General features: G+C 43.5%; 1 protein-coding gene across 1 annotated transcript in view; it reads left to right on the forward strand.

Moving 5' to 3' along the window:
- LOC126268175 (opioid-binding protein/cell adhesion molecule homolog) overlaps positions 1 to 16,860 on the forward strand; it is a 2,429,635-nt gene that overhangs the window by 2,250,229 nt on the left and 162,546 nt on the right. Inside the window, exon 6 of the mRNA XM_049973770.1 lies at positions 6,325 to 6,462. Within this exon, the coding sequence (XP_049829727.1) occupies positions 6,325 to 6,462 (138 nt within the window). The remainder of the gene's footprint in view (positions 1 to 6,324; positions 6,463 to 16,860) is intronic.

The raw sequence follows: 16,860 nt of genomic DNA on the forward strand, positions 1-16,860 counted from the left end.
TCCTTGGATTTTATACGTCATTCGATACAGTTTCGCCTCCTAGCAAGCAAATTAAAATCTTACAGAATATTACAACAGATTTGTGACTGCATTAGACGTTTCCTCAAAAAACACGACCAGCTTAGTTCTGTGCTCTCAAAAAGGAGGCATAATATGTGAAATAGCTTCTGGTCTATCTCAAATAAGTGTTACAGGGCTCTTAACGTCTACAGTCTACATTAAACACCTTTGAAAATTTGAACGACGATGGAGAATCCGATCGGCAAGATTTTATGTACAGAGAATACACAATACCATTTCTAGGATAATTTGCACAGATATTGCAATTTTCGACACTACCGTCAGCTATGATGTCATTAACAATTTACTGGAAATCGGTTTCGACGATAGGCATCGTCATCATCAGATCCTATAAATACGTAGGGCCGAATGTTCTCGAAACATATCAGTTAGTGTCACGTGAAAATAACCGATATCCGCATCAGCTCTTGTAACATACCGTACGATTGATGTCTTTCTGGAAAATTCAGCCACTTCGTATTTAGACGGCCTGGTGATGACGAAGTGTATCGTCGAAACTGGTTGCAAGTAATTGATAATGGAATTACAGGAGACGGTACTGTGTAAAATGGTAATATTCCTATTGGCTATGGTCCCTCCCTCCTATTTAGGAATTATGGATATACCACAATTTGCAAAGATTCCATGGTATATTCCTTAAGTACGGAAATTCATCAGCGATGGGGTAGAAACACTGCGTGAGTTTGATTCTGTGTACTTTGCGTCAGTTCAGTGCCATTAACAGGCTGGATGAATTAAGCACGCAGACTTGAATCAACGGTCCATTAAGCCAGCGCGGGAGCTCGTCAAACTCTAGTGGCAGACGCAACAAGAGAGGCGTAGTCGATCACGGCGAGCTTTGGTGTTAAAGTACCGAGAGTGCACGTTCCGACATCAGTCAAGCAATGCATTATCGCCCTGAACATAGGTCTCACTAAATCAGAGGTTATATCGCCGCTGATTGTGGCGTGGAGCAGAGAGTTGGGGGCCTGCAGAGAGAGAGAGAGAGAGAGAGAGAGAGAGAGAGAGAGAGGGGGGGGGGGGGGGGAGGGAGGTATATGATCAACTATGTTCTTTGTACCACACGGAGCGCAAAAGGGGAAGGGGTTACGGAGAATGTAGTACTCAGTTATCGATCGATGTTAAATGCCATGAAAGAAAAATTTTCTTATTAAATCATAAATTTTTGACTCATCGGATGCGGCTTTCCAAGAGTTCTCTCGTGCTGTCGTCTTCCGCGTGCACCTAACGTCCTTCGTTATTTGTTGGATGCATTCCAATCTCTTCCTCCTTCGACAGTTCTTACGCTCTACAACTCGATCTAATATCACGGATGCTATTCGCCGGCGTCTCGGCATATGTCCTATCATCCTGCCATCCTGCCCTTCTTGTCAGCGTTTTCCATGTGTTCCTTTCTTCGCCGATTCTGCGGAGAACCTCCTCATCCCTTATCAGTCTACCTGATTTTCGGCATTCTTCTGCAGCACCACATCACAAAATCTTCAACTCTCTTCTGTTCTAGTTTTCCCACAGTACGCGTTTCACTACCATACAATGGTGTGGTACAAATGTACATTCACAAAAATTTCTTTCTCAAATTAAGGCATACGTTTGATACTATTATATTTATTTTATCGAGGGATGTCCCCTTTACTGCTGTAGTCCGCATTTTATATCAGCCTTGTTTCAATCAGCATGAATTAATGTTCTTTCAAGGTAACAAAATACCATGACTTGTTTTCTGTGTAGTTCCCAGTTGTTATATAATTTCATCGCTAATTTCATTTCTGCTACGCATTACATTAGACTTTCTTTGGTGTGCTCTCAGTCCGTATTGTGTACTCATTAGACTTTTTATCCTGTTCATCTCATCCTGTAATTCTTCTTCGCCTTTACTGAGGATACCAACGTCGACGACGAATTTCATCACCAATATTCTTTCACCCAAATTATAATCCCACTCTAGAACATTTCCTTTATTTCTGTCATAGGAGCTTCAACGAATAGGTTGAAAACTACGTGATGGAAGATTACGCCCATATCTTACACCCTTTGTAATCCGAGTAACTCTTCCTGATTTTCTTTTCTATTGTTCCCTCTTGGTTCTTGCACATATTATCCATTTTTCCTTATTGCTTACTCCCATTTTCCTCAGAATTTCGATTATCTTACATCATTTCAATAGCCGAACTTTTTTTCTAAATCGACAGAGCCCATGAATGCGTCTTGTTTTGTATGTCTTACTTTCGTGATCAATCACTACATCAGAACTGCTTCACTGGTGGAGCCGTTATCTTTAGAAAGCCAAACTGATCCACAACTTAAAGATCTTCAGTTTGATTTTCCATTCTTCTAGATAAGTTCTTGTTATCAACTTGAATGCTTGAGTCATGAAGCTGATTGTCCCATAGTTCACGAATTTAACTGGTCTTGCTATCTTCGGGATTGTTTGGATGACATTTTTCCAAATCTTTGATGGCACGTCTCCATTACTCACTGATTCTATACAGCAATCTGAATAGTCGCTTAGCTGCCACTGCCACTCCCCCCCCCCCCCCCCCCCCCTGATATTCCTAAGAAATGTTAACCATCCGTTCTGCATTATCTGTTCAGAAGTCTTCCAAATCTCTACTAAATTCTGACTCCAGCACTGGATCCCCCATGTCTTCAAAATCTATTTTTAATTTCTGAACCACGTCATCCCCATCGCAGATGTCTTCAGCGAACCCTTTCCACTTATCCGCTGTCTCCTCTGCCCTTAAGGGTGAAAGACCTGCTGCACTTTTAATGTTGACCCCCTTGCTTTTCATTTCATCGAAAGCTGTTTTGACTTTTCTGTAAGCAAGATAGGTCCTTCCGACGCCAATTTCTTGATCGATTTCTTCACATTTTTCATGCAACCATAATCTCCTTGACTTCCTCTGCACCTCATTTCATTCCTAACTTGCTCATATTTCTCTACTCCTGAAATTCCCTGATCATTTTTGCGTTTCCATCTTTCGTCGATTAATTGCTGCATTTCTTCTGTTACTCATGGTTTCTTCGCGGTTACCTTCCTTGTACCTGTGTTTATCAGCTCAACTTCCGTGACTACAATTTTTAAATATGTCCATCCCATTCAAGTGAACTGGCTGCAGTGGCATTCATTACGCGACGTCTACAGCCTCAGAGAATTTCAACTCATCCCATTATTCCTCAATACTTCCGTAACGCTCGTCTTTCAACATTGATTTTTTTCCGGACGATTCTCTTAAGCTTCAATATGCTATTAAACGTTACTAGATTGTGATCCATACCTGTACCTGCTCTTCAGCAAGCCTTACAGCCCAATATCTAATTTCGGAATCTCTGTATGACCATGATGTAATCCAGCTGAAATCTTCCCATATCTTCAGGTCTTATCCAAGTGGACCACCCCCTCTTACAATTTTTGAACAGTATGTTCGATATAACTAGCTGAAATTCATTGCAGAATCCAATACGTCTCTCACCTCCCTCTTTCCTACCTTCAAGCCCATACTCTCCCGCATCTCTTACTTCTCTTCTTCCCTCTACTACCACAGTTCTATCCTCCACGACTGTTAGACTATCTTCTCTTTTCACAAACTGAATTACTCTTTCAGAAGGCTAATTATTTTCTCTATATCTTCATCTTCTGCTTGTAACGTAATGTATACTTGCACTATTGCCGTTAGCGTTCGATTGTTGTCGATTTTGATGAAAACAACCCTATCACTGAGCTGATTGCAGTAGCACACTCTACGCCTTACTTTCTTATTCTGAAAGAATCCTGTTGCTGGTGATGTTACCCTATATTCGTCTTACCAGAAATCCTTATCTTCTTTTCATTTCACTTCACTTACCCCAACTGTATCTAGACTAAGCTTCTTGCATTCCACGCTCCGATTCATAATATGTTCCCCTTTCGTCGGTTACTCAGTTTTTTTCTTGGATTCTCCGGCCCTTCCCTCTTCCTCCTTGGCAGTCCTCTCACGGAGATCAGAATGGGGGAGAAATTCGATATTTTTCCCAATGGAGATATTATCAAAGCACTTTTTAGGGCCACACTCGACATGTCCTGTGGACACACATTGTGTGGATATACGTGAACGGCTTCCATTACGTTCTGCATTCTTATGCCGTTATTCATTGTTATTTCTTCCGCCTTCTAGGGGCAGTTTCCCACCCGAAGGACAAGAGGTTGCCATAAAATTCTGTCCGCACCTCCGCCCACTTTACAAGGCCTTCGGTAAAACGAGAGTCATTCCTTATTCACAAAGTATTCGTCCACTTTTACTGATGATTTTTATTTAAAATTCAAGCATTGGCTGGTTTCGATCACGGGACCCAGGACGTTAAGGCCAGTCACAATGCTACAACATATTTTGCTATGAAGCCCACTGGCGGATTTACTTGCACTCTTTCAGCTTCTTACTTTAGGCGTGTAATTTAGTATAATTCAGCGAGATATGAATTGGTAATACACATAACTTATGCCCTGTTCATGGAAATGAGTAAGAATAATGCTCGGAGGACAACAGTTTTTCTTTAAGTTTGGCCAGAAAATAACTATGAGTAACAGTAACAGTAAGTTTGTGGGTGCAAAAACGTCTAACAGCAGTAATATTTGAAGCAAAATATACTGTTGAATAAAGGGATATCATCTGAGATAACCTGCATTGACTACGAAAACTTAATTTTTGTCGCACAAAGCCTGCTGTCTGTGTTTAAACGGACTCTAATATCCTGGACATATTTCGCCGTAGTCGTAATCTCGGCAAAGGATAACACGTGAAATACGGAAATATACGAAGAAATTTAATTCTAGTGCGTAGCATAGGAATGATGATATCGCATTAAACTGCTACTGTTGTTTTTCTATGTCCTTAATGCATTGTTGTATCTGTAGAAGTCGTCAGCGCATGCCAAATTCTGTGTAAGTCAATTTTCCAAATATTCCTGTTGAGTTTTTGGCAAAGAAGATTGAATAAAAGGTAAAGAAAATAAAGAAAAGTTCATCAATGAAATGTAAATATTTTTCTAGAGAAAACACCTTCTCAGGAAACACTAATTTGCTCAACAAGAATAGATATGAGAGAAAGAAAGAGTTTCTTGCCCCTTGAAGGTCCGGGAACGCGGGGGAGGAGCACAGCTCAATTCAGCTGCTAACGCTGTGTGAAAATAACTAAACTGGTTTAGGAGAACTCGGAAACTAGATCGATAGGGGCCGCTAGCACCTGTTTAAAAATCACCTCATTACCTCCTAAATGATATTGAGAAGAGTTTGGTACAGCTACATGAGGATTTTGAAAAAATCGAACAGAGAATAAGGAAAAAGAAATTTTTCATTTCCATCTTGGACTGGAAAAAACTGAACAAGGGAAATGTTTCCACATCACACTAAGGAAGTTGGAGGAGGATACATTGTGACACATTCAAAATTGTACCGCAACCGATACATGTAACTGGGAAGAAATCTGGCCAGTAGAACACGTGCAATATGTAACTAACATGAGAAAAACATAGAACAGGAAGAAATCGTTGCGTGAAAGCAGCGAGAGAGGAAACAAAATGGCTGGAGTTTGTACATAATTTGAAATCAATATAGTTCACTTAATATGAACTAAAAGTATTGATCATTATCTTAGGAGGATATTACTGACAGGCTGAATCATGATAAGACAAAATTTTGAAATTATATATTACATTGAAAAGTAGTCGCAGACACGTTAGTGGATTCAAATGATAATTAAAAAGTAATGAACAACTTGTTGAAACTTCAAAGCAGTGACTGTAAGAAAGGGTCATACTAGGAAGTGAATTCACATCAAACGTTTTACAATCACTCTCAATTCTATGAGGTGCATAATAATGAAGTGTACAAAAACGTAACGGATAGTTTAATAAAAAGATCGGTTGTAATAAGAAAGCAAAAGAGTAGGGTAGGCCACCATATGCGAAAAACCATGCTTGGCCAATTAAATACTTCAGGTAGAAAATGCAAATGTTCCCTAAGGGAGGCAGGAATATGAGTTGTTTAGAATTTAAATCAGTGCTGTTTCTCACCATTCGTGTACGATTTGTAAGGGTAGAAATTCTTATAATGTGGCCTAGCTGTAAAATAGGGTTTGCTTTAGCTTATATTATGTGCAGTTAATAACAAACATTACTGTGAGACTGTTCAAATACTTTGCATGAACTCCAGTTCATTTCTCTCATCTGGAAACCTCCAGTGTTCACGTCCCTACTACTGGGCTGTTGCAGTTCCGCCGATGATCTGGATCCAGAACCAGCTCGTGGGCGCGTACGAGGGCCAGCAGATGACCCTGGAGTGCCATTCGGAGGCCTACCCAAAGTCCATCAACTACTGGACGCGGGAGAAGGGCGAGATCATCGCTCAGGGTCAGTCAGCAGCGCAGCCATATCGCCAGCCATCGTGCTAACGTAGATACTGCACACTACCGGAAACTGCTGTCGAAGAATACCGCATGTAAAACATTACACTATATAACGCACCACACATCTAGCTTGCACTATTTCAACCTTAGTTTTAGGAACTCTAAGGAAACTCTTCATCATCTGAGCTGTTAGAGGTGCAACCTAAATGGGCGAGCAGAGGACACTGAAGGAAGCCAATAACCCTATTAAACATATACTTATATGGATTTAGTGTCTGTTCTTTCGGACATGTCCAAAAGAACAGACACCATTGATGACCTGCAGCTGTCTAGAACGAAATTAGATTTATATTGATACCTTCAGTTGCTGACGGGCGTTGATATATATCAACGGGGACAGGTGAAAATGTGTGCCCCGACCGGGACTCGAACCCAGGATCTCCTGCTTACATGGCAGACGCTCGCGCACGCCTCCCGCGAGACCCACATTCTCACCTTTTATTGCACACACTACAATCGTAGTGTCCCACCCCAACACACTCATTACTCGTGGAAGACATTCTTACCAAGTCCCGTAAGAGTTCGGGAAATATGTATACATCCGCACAGAAGAAGAAGGTCATGGCCGGTATTGCCAGAACTATTATATTATATGGATATGGTGTCTGTTCTTTCGGATATGTCCCTGCAGTCGCACTATCCTCTGTGCCCTCGGTGGCTCAGATGGGTAGAGCGGCTGCCATGTAAGCAGGAGATCCCGGGTTCGAGTCCAGGATGGGGCACACATTTTCACCTGTCCCCGTTGATATACATCAACGCCCGTCAGCAGCTGAAGTATTAATATAAAATTTCGCTATTAAACATAGGTCCGGATGCGACGTATTACGACAGACTACAGGATCCAAACGGCAGATGTGCACTTGAGAACAAACACGTCACAGAAAGTGTTCGTATGAGGTCCGGTTACAGCACCTCTCCTCACAAGTGTCCGAACACATTAAAAAAATCCCAGCAGTTTTCCGAAACCGCTGACAGCCATCCACAATGCATTTTCGGAGTCTATGGATACTATCAGCAGGGTTGGAATGAAACAAAGCTTTTAAACATCCCTCACAAAAAAAAAGATCCAGCGGTTTCAAGTGGGTCATCTGCGAGACCATTTTATTGGTGAGTGACGACCGACAGACTTGTTTCCGAAACGCTATTTACCAGTAATTTGGTATCCATCATAATGATAACATCAAATGAGGGCAGTTTATCGCTTTGTAATTTACGCCTCACTTGCAGTATTTCGAAATAATCGCGGCCTTACGCGTTATCTGTGTTATAACATTGGCATGACTGAACTTGCGCAGACGTCCTATCAGGGGAACCATTCCTTTCCGAACTTACGTTTATTAGGATTTCTACTTTTTTGATCGCTCTTTACTCGCTTTCGTTTTTAAGTACAATAGCCAAACACCTTGAACAGAAGGTCTTTCTTTAATGTTGAATAATAAGCGAAGGTTCTTTCGCTTTATAAACTTACGTAGCATAAAATTTATATTGGTAATTCTCCGTGAAAATGGAAATTATTTTGTCAAAAGTAGGTAGTAGATGGTACAGTAGATAAAAACTGGATGCATGGCAGAAAGTCTTAAAATTTCCCTGTTACCTGTTAATAAAAACTTGGAATAGGAAACTCATTCAGTGGATCTACAACACTCCATATTTGCTTCAAAGGAAGTCATAATTTGCAGTTTATGCAATAGTTAATGTGTGATACTATGTCACATTCAGAATAAGTACAAAATGCCCTGTTTTACATCATATTCTGAAAATATCAAACTTGCGTGAACCGCGAATTGTTGCCAACTGAAATCGTAAATTTTCCTACGGTTTAGGAATCTAAAATAAAGATGACTGCCAACTTTAGCGATACAGAAATCGATATGTCAACTTATTTTGCGTACTTTTATTCACTTAACATGAACAGGGTAGAACAGTGTAGAAATCTTCACATATACACTGAAGAGCCAAACAAACTGGTACACCTGCCTAATACCGTTTAAGGCCTCCGAGAGCACGCAGAAGTGTCGCATCACGACGTAGTATAGATTCGACTAATGTCTGAAGTAGTGCTGAAGGCAATTGACAGTTGGTGGCCAGCGGAAGTGTTTAAACTCAGAAGAGTGATCCTGGAGCCACTCCGTAGCAATTAAGGGGGACCGTGGGGTGTCGTATTGTCCTGCTAGAATTGTCCAAGTCCGTCGGAATCCACAATGGACTGAATGGATGCAGGTAATCACACTGGATCCTTACGAACGTGTCACCTTCAGACTCTTATCTACACTTATCAGGGGTCCCATATCACTCCAGCTGCACACGCCCCGCAGTCCGGAACCGTGAGACTGCTACGGTCGCAGGTTCGAATCCTGCCTCAGGCATGGATGTGTGTGATGTCCTTAGGTTAGTTAGGTTTAAGTAGTTCTAAGTTCTAGGGGACTAATGACCACAGCAGTTGAGTCCCATAGTGCTCAGAGCCATTTGAACCATTTTTTTTGCACACGCCCCACACCATTACAGATCTTCTACCTGCTTGATCAATACCCTGTTGGCATGCAGGGTCGTTGGATTCATAAGGTTATCTCCATACCCGTACACGTCCGCCCGCTCGATACAATTTGAAACGAGACTCGTCCGGCGAGGTAACATGTTTCCAGTCATCAACAGTCCAGTGGACGGCCGTTGTGACCAAGCGGTTCTAGGTGCTTCAGTCTGGAACCGCGTGACCGCTACGGTCGCAGGTTCGAATCCTGCCTCGGGCATGGATGTGTGTGATGTGCTTAGGTTAGTTAGATTTAAGTAGTTCTAAGTTCTAGGGGACTAATGACCTCAGATGCTAAGTCCCATAGTGCTCAGAGCCATTTGAACAGTCCGTGTGTTGACGGGCCCAGGTGAGGTGTAATGCTTTGTGTTGTGCAGTTATCAAGGGTACACGAGTGGACCTTCGGCTCCGAATTCCCATATAGATGATGTTTCGTTGAATGATTCGCACACTGACTCTTGTTGGTGGCCGAGCCCTGAAATCGAAATCTGCAGCAGTTTGCGGAAGCTTTGCACTTGTGTCACGTTGCACGATTCTCTTCAGTCGTCGTTGGTCCCGTTCATTTTTTTTTTTTCATCTGTCTACTGACTGGTTTGATTTTATGATGTGCTTAAACCTTTTGCTGTTGGCAAGCGGGGTGCACTCAGCCCTTGTAAGGCAAATTGAGGAACCACTTGATTGAGAAGTAGCGGCTGAAGTCTCGTAAACTGACATACGGCTGGGAGAGCGGTGTGCTGACCACATGCCCCTCCATATCTGCATCCAGTGACGGCTGTGGGCTGAGGATGACAGGGCGGCAGGTCGGTACCGTTGGGCCTTCCAAGGCCTGTTCGGACGGATTTTAGTTTTAATCCTTTCGCTGCTGTGGGAATGCGTACATGTCCTCCTATCCCACTGCCCAAGGCTTGTGGACATGAGTCAGCGCGCGTCTAGGATTTTCCTGCAGTGCTACGGACGTCTGTGTGCGTCCTGAGCCGCTGACCTCTCACTCCACATTTCCAGTATTTATCGTACAGCATATGTGCCTCATTACTTACTGTTATTTGCAAAAATCTTTGTTTAGATATCTGGAATCGTTTATGAGGTATGAAGATTAATATTATCACATGATTCGCCATGCTCAAAGACATGAATGGGCGCGCCGCGTCGCGTCTTTTATTTATGCTTCGGATATAAAACTCAATAACTTGAGAACGACATGAGATCTGCGTCAGATACCCCAGCCGCCACCAGGAGCGCCAGCGTAGACCACAGTTAAAATGTCTTTAGTGATGCGGAGCATGCTCGCTGTATGTTTTGGGTCCGTGAAACGAACTCTGCAACAACTGTTCAGCGTAACGTTCGCACCGAATACGCTGAAGAGCCTCCAGGCAGGAGATAAGGAACATTAGTGACACGGGCTGTTCGTTGCAATATGCTAAATCAGCAGGTCGCCCGCGTCGTGATGATTATGTTGAACAGCTTAGTGAGAGCTTTGCACCTAGTCCGCAAAAATCAATGCGCCGAGCATCTCGTGATACTGGCATTTCGCCAAAGTACTGCGTAGACGTTTAGACTTGAAACCATACGGATTCACAATGGTATAGCACATTAGTGACGCAGATAAAGTTATTCATAGGGAATTCTGTGCGGAAATTTTGCATCAGATAGAGGACGAAGAGATATTCCTGAACACAATAATCTTCAGCGATGAGCCAACATTTCATGCTAGTGTCATGCCGAACACCCACTACTGCAGAATACAAAACTAAACTAAATTCCTCTTGCGCAGGCCATGAAGGCCCAAAGTTACCGACTAGCCGCTGTGTCATCCTCACCCTACAGGCGTCACTGGGTGCGGACATGGAGGGGAATGTGGTCAGCACACCGCTCCCCCGGGCGTATGTCAGTTTACGCAACCGGAGCCGCTACTTCTCAGTCAAGTAGCTCCTCAGTTTGCCTCACGAGGGCCGAGTGCACCCCGCTTGTCAAAAGTGCTCGGCAGACCGGATGGTCACCCATCCAAGGGCTATCCCAGCCCGACAGCGCCTAACTTCTGTGATCTGACGGGAACCGGTGTTACCAATGCGGCAAGGCCCTTGGCCCACTCCAGAATATGGGCCAGCGAAAATCTACATGCAACCCTGGAACTCATTCGAGACAGCCTCGAAGATAATGTGTTTTGTACAGGAGAAATGGTTCAAATGGCTCTATGGGACTTAACATCTGATGCCATCAGTCCTCTAGAACTTAGAACTAGTTAAACCAAACTAACCTAAGGAGAGCACACACATCCATGCCCGAGGCAGGATTCGAACCTGCGACCCTTGGAGTCGCGCGGTTCCGGACTGAAGCGCCTAGAACCGATCGGCCACCGCGTCCGGCTGTACAGGAGTGTCAAAGTCAATTTTGTGTTATGTTTTTACTTGGTTTTCATTTGTTTTTTGACAACTCCAGCGTGTAGACGAATTTTTAATCCAGAGCTCAAAGTCAACATCGTGTTATGTAATTACTAACGCTGAGTTTCAGTGAATGGTACACAGTGAAACACTTTTGAATAGGTCTTTCGGAGAGGAAATGAATTACAGAATAAAAAATACAGGGTGCTTTTAAAAAAGTCATACCGCTGTTCATATCTTTGTAAAAAAACAAAGCTACAACGAAGGCAGTCATGCTGATCGATATCCCCCTAGCGGCTAAAGAACATTTGCTTGAAACATTTTGTAATTTGCATCTGGACAAAGTTATTTAGGGTGGTCATGATAAATGGGACACCCTTTGTATACAATTGAGCTCAATCTGTTGCAGAACTATAGACCACTCCCTGTTCTCATTTGTTACGAAGATTTTCGGAAACGAAAATCTCCCCTGTAAAAGCCAATAATGAATACGCAAACAGAGATCTTGCGGAACTCAACTCCATCTGTTTTCCCATGACATTCACAGTGCTTTAGACATCGGCACTCAGGGCAACGTCAAATTCTTCGACTTCAGGAAGGCATTTGATCTTGTCCCGCACTGACGTTCAATGAAAAAATATGAGCTTACAGGGGCCCGATCAGATTGAGACTGGATTCAAACCTATTTTCCGATAAGATTCAACACGTTACTCTTAACGGAAGAAAATAGACAGGTGTAAATGTAATATCTGGGGTACAAGCACCCTTAGGAAATGTGATAGGAGTCACTAATGTTTTCAGTGTACATAAATAATCTAGCAGAAAGCGTCGGTAGGTCTTTAAGATTGTTTGCAGATGATGCGGTTGTCCATAAGAAATGTTGTAGCGCCAGAAGACAATATAGCTTTACAGATTGACCTGCACAGGAATGATGAATGGGGCAGGACCTGGCAGTTGACCCTGAACGTAAATAAACGAACATACTGGGCGTAAATAAGAAAGGAAACCACTTCTGTACAACTACATTATTAGAGACAAATTGCTGGAAAAAGTAACCACCCGTGCCCAGGACTAGCTATCTGACGCGACCTTAAGTGGACTGCAGGAAAATTAGATGCCAGGATGGGATTCAAAGAAAGAATCTTAACGAAAAATTGCTCGCCCACCAAAGAAGTAACGGACAAGGTGCTTGCTCGACTGATTCTAGATTACGGTTCACCAGTCTGGAACCCTTAGCAGACAGAACTGATAGAAGGAATAGAGGAGTCCAGCGAACAGCGGCCTGTTTCGTCACGGTATCATTTAGAAGGCGTGAGCGCTTTACAGAGGTGCTCAACAAACTCTAGTCGCAGACTCTACAAGAGGGGCATTCTGCATCACCGAGAGATTTGCTACTCAAATTTGGAGAGAAAACTTTCTGTGTAGAGTTAGACAAAATATTAATTTTTTTGGAAGTCTCTTCGGGTTTGCTGCCGGATCCTAAAACAACTTGATTCGATATTTCGGCGATCGAACTGGTCGCCATCTTCAGGAAAATGCTGCTTCTGCTGATGAGTCCGGCTGATGCGCAAAACTATAGACCTATATCTCTGACGTCGATCTGTTGTAGAATTTTAGAACATGTTTTTTGCTCGCTTATCGTGTCGTTTCTGGAAACCAAGAATCTCTTCTGTAGGAAGCAACATGGATTCCGGAAGCAGCGATCATGTGAGACCCAAATCGCTTTATTTGTTCATGAGACACAGAAAACATTAGATACAAGCTCCCAGGTAGATGCCATTTTCCTTGACTTCCGGAAGGCGTTCGATACAGTTCCGCACTGTCGCCTGATAAACATAATAAGAGCCTACGGAATATCAGACCAGCTGTGTGGCTGGGTAGAAGAGTTTTTAGCAGACCGAACACAGCATGTTGTTCTCAATGGAGAGAAGTGTACAGACGTTAAAGTAACCTCTGGCGTGCCACAGGGGAGTGTTATGGGACCATTGATTTTCAAAATTATATATAAATGACCAAGTAGATAGTGTCGGAAATTCCATGCGCCTTTTCACGGATGATGCTGTAGTACACAGAGAAGTTGCAGCATTAGAAAATTGCAGCGAAATGCAGGAGTCCGCAGGTCGTGGTCGTGTGGTAGCGTTCTCGCTTCCCGCGCCCGGTTTCCCGGGTTCGATTCCCGGCGGGGTCATGGATTTTCTCTGCCTCTTCATGACTGGGTGTTGTGTGATGTCCTTAGGTTAGTTAGGTTTAAGTAGTTCTAAGTTCTTGGGGACTGATGACCATAGCTGTTAAGTCCAATAGTGCTGAAAGCCATTTGAACCATTTGAAATGCAGGAAGATCTGCAGCGGATAGGCACTTGGTGCAGGGAGTGGCAAATGCCCCTTAAGATAGACAAATGTAATGTATTGCGAATACATAGAAAGAAGGATCCTTTATTGTATGATTATATGATAGCGGAACAAACACTGGTAGCAGTTACTGTTGTAAAATATCTGGGAGTATGCGTGCGGACGATTTGAAGTGGAATGATCATATAAAATTAATTGTTGGCAAGGCGGATACCAGGTTGAGATTCATTGGGAGAGTCCTTAGAAAATGTAGTCCATCAACAAAGGAGGTGGCTTACAAAACACTCATTCGACATATACTTGAGTATTACTCGTCAGTGTGAGATCCGTACCAGATCGGGTTGACGGAGGAGATAGAGAAGATCCAAAGAGGAGCGGCGCGTTTCGTCACAGGGTTATTTGGTAAGCCTGATGGCGTTACGGAGATGTTTAGCAAACTCAAGTGCCAGACTCTGCAAGAGAGGCGAGTCTGCAAGGCGGTGTCGCTTGCTGTCCTGGTTTCGAGAGGGTGCGTTTCTGGATGAGGTATCGAATATATTGCTTCCCCCTACTTATACCTCCCGAGGAGATCACAACTGTAAAATTAGAGAGATTCGAGGGCGCACGGAGGATTTCCGGCTGTCGTTCTTCCGGCGAAGCAGACGCGAGTGGAACAGGAACAGTGCACGTAAAGTGCCCCTCGCCACACACCGTTGTGTGGCTTGCGGAGTATAAACGTAGATGTAGATGTAGATGTAGAACTGACGCCAGGTTGCAATTCGACGTCCTATATAGGCCACCGTTCAGTACACGGCGCATGCGCCGCCCATCACGGTTTCTGCCTTCCAAGACAGGGAGGTGGCGCCTCCCTTAGTGAAACACTGCTGGCAACGATATATCGCACTCAGGGCTGCACCGAAAAACGTTCAATTTTGATGAGAGATAATACAGGATTCCACGTCTTGCTAAGAGGGAACCGATTGTTTGTGTTGATTAAATTATCAGCCAACCTAATTTCATTCGCCTCTTTATAGGCACTGTTCCAAAAACCGGAAATGTTGGCAACTACCACAGTTTCTTCAAATTTCATAATGTGTCCCTCATTTAAGCAGTGTTCTGCTACTGCTGATTTTTCCGGCTGTTGTAGCCTCGTATGACGGCGATGTTCCACACACCTGTCATCCACTGTGCGAATCGAACGGCCAATGTAAAAAATGGTTTAAATGGCTCTGAGCACTATGCGACTTAACTTCTGAGGTCATCAGTGGCCTAGAACTTACAACTAATTAAACCTACCTAACCTAAGGACATCATACACATCCATGTCCGAGGCAGGATTCAAACCTGCCACGGCCAACGCAAGCTTTCCCACATTGACACGGAATTTTGTACACACCTGGTTTCCTAAGCCCCAAATCATCTTTGACAGAGCCAAGCAGTGCCATAATCTTAGAAGGTGGACGGAATACACTCTTAACCTATATAGGACGTCAATTTGAACCCTGCCATCAGTTCTCAGCGGGACTCATCAGCAGATGCAGCATTTTCCTGATGATGGCGACCAGTTGGATCGCCGAAATATCTAGCCAAGTTGATTTTAGAATCCGGCAGCAAACCCGAAAGAGACTTTCAAGACTTATTACGCCGGGAAAGCCTACATAATCACAATATATTAATTCCTCCTAAATACATCTCGCTAAATGGCCACGGCGAGAAAATTCGAGAAACTAGAGCTAATAAGAAGAGTTGGAAGTAGGCTGTTTATGTTCCTATATTGGTAACGCAAGTAGCGCTCTGTATGAAAATCTCTGTCTGTGCTGTGTGCAGTCTGTGGCTGGGTAGCATTGTTGGAATTTGCTATTGTAGTATTGGGCAGTTGGCTGTTAACAGAGCGTAGCGTTGCGCTCTTGGAGGTGAGCCGCCAGCAGTGGTGAATGTGGGGAGAGAGATGGCGGAGTTTTGAGAGCGGATGATCTGGACGTGTGTCCATCAGAGACAGTAAATTTGTAAGACTGGATGTCATGAACTGATATATATATATATATATATATATATATATATATATATATATATATATATATATATATATATATATATATATATAATGACTTTTGAACACTATTAAGATAAATACATTGTTTGTTCTTTATAAAAAAAATGGTTCAAATGCCTCTGAGCACTATGGGACTTAACAGCTGTGGCCATCAGTCCCTTAGAACTTAGAACTACTTAAACCCATCTAACCTAAGGACATCACACACATCCATGCCCGAGGCAGGATTCGAACCTGCGACCGTAGCAGTCGCACGGTTCCGGACTGCGCGCCTAGAATGTTCTTTATCAAAATCTTTCATTTGCTAACTATGCCTATCAGTAGTTAGTGACTTCAGTAGTTAGAATCTTTTATTTAACTGGCAGTAGTGGCGCTCGCTGTATTGCAGTATTTCGAGTAATGAAGATTTTTGTCAGGTAAGTGATTCATGAAAGGTATAGGTTATTGTTAGTCAGGGCCATTCTTTTGTAGGGATTTTTCAAAGTCAGATTGCGTTGCGCTAAACATATTGTGTGTCAGTTTAGTGATGATCAGAATACGTAAAGAGAGAAATGTCTGAATACGTTCAGTTTTGCTCAGCTGTTTGAAAATCAAATAGCGTAAGGGTTTTACCAGCACAGTATTTCACTAATTTTTCTAAGGGGACGGTTCAGGGTTACCGACAATAATTCTTCCCTCGTGCCATTCGAGAGAGGAACTGGGAAGGGGACCGGAAGCGTCAGTTAGTGGTGCCAGAAGTTCCCTCTGCCACACACCGTTATTCTGGTTGCGGCGTGTTGATTTGTATGTGGGCTAAGGTAGCCTACACGGTCAGGTTGGCACGTTAGGGATAGGGAAAGTGATGGTGGTGGTGATTTGGATGAGGGGGGAAGGGTGGGGGGTGGGGGGGAGTATGGCGTGGTGTGGTGTGGCGCCTCGGCTTTGGAGCATCCGTCCCGCGCCGTCCCCTCGCGCTCATGTAAAATTCATCGCCGGCCGATCTAAAGGCACGGCCGCGTTCGAGATCAGATCGATGCTCAGGCCGCACTCTCTCCGGCGGGGGCCCGAAAGACCATT

Source organism: Schistocerca gregaria, chromosome 4 (genome assembly GCF_023897955.1).
Source record: "Schistocerca gregaria isolate iqSchGreg1 chromosome 4, iqSchGreg1.2, whole genome shotgun sequence".
NCBI lineage: Eukaryota > Metazoa > Arthropoda > Insecta > Orthoptera > Acrididae > Schistocerca > Schistocerca gregaria.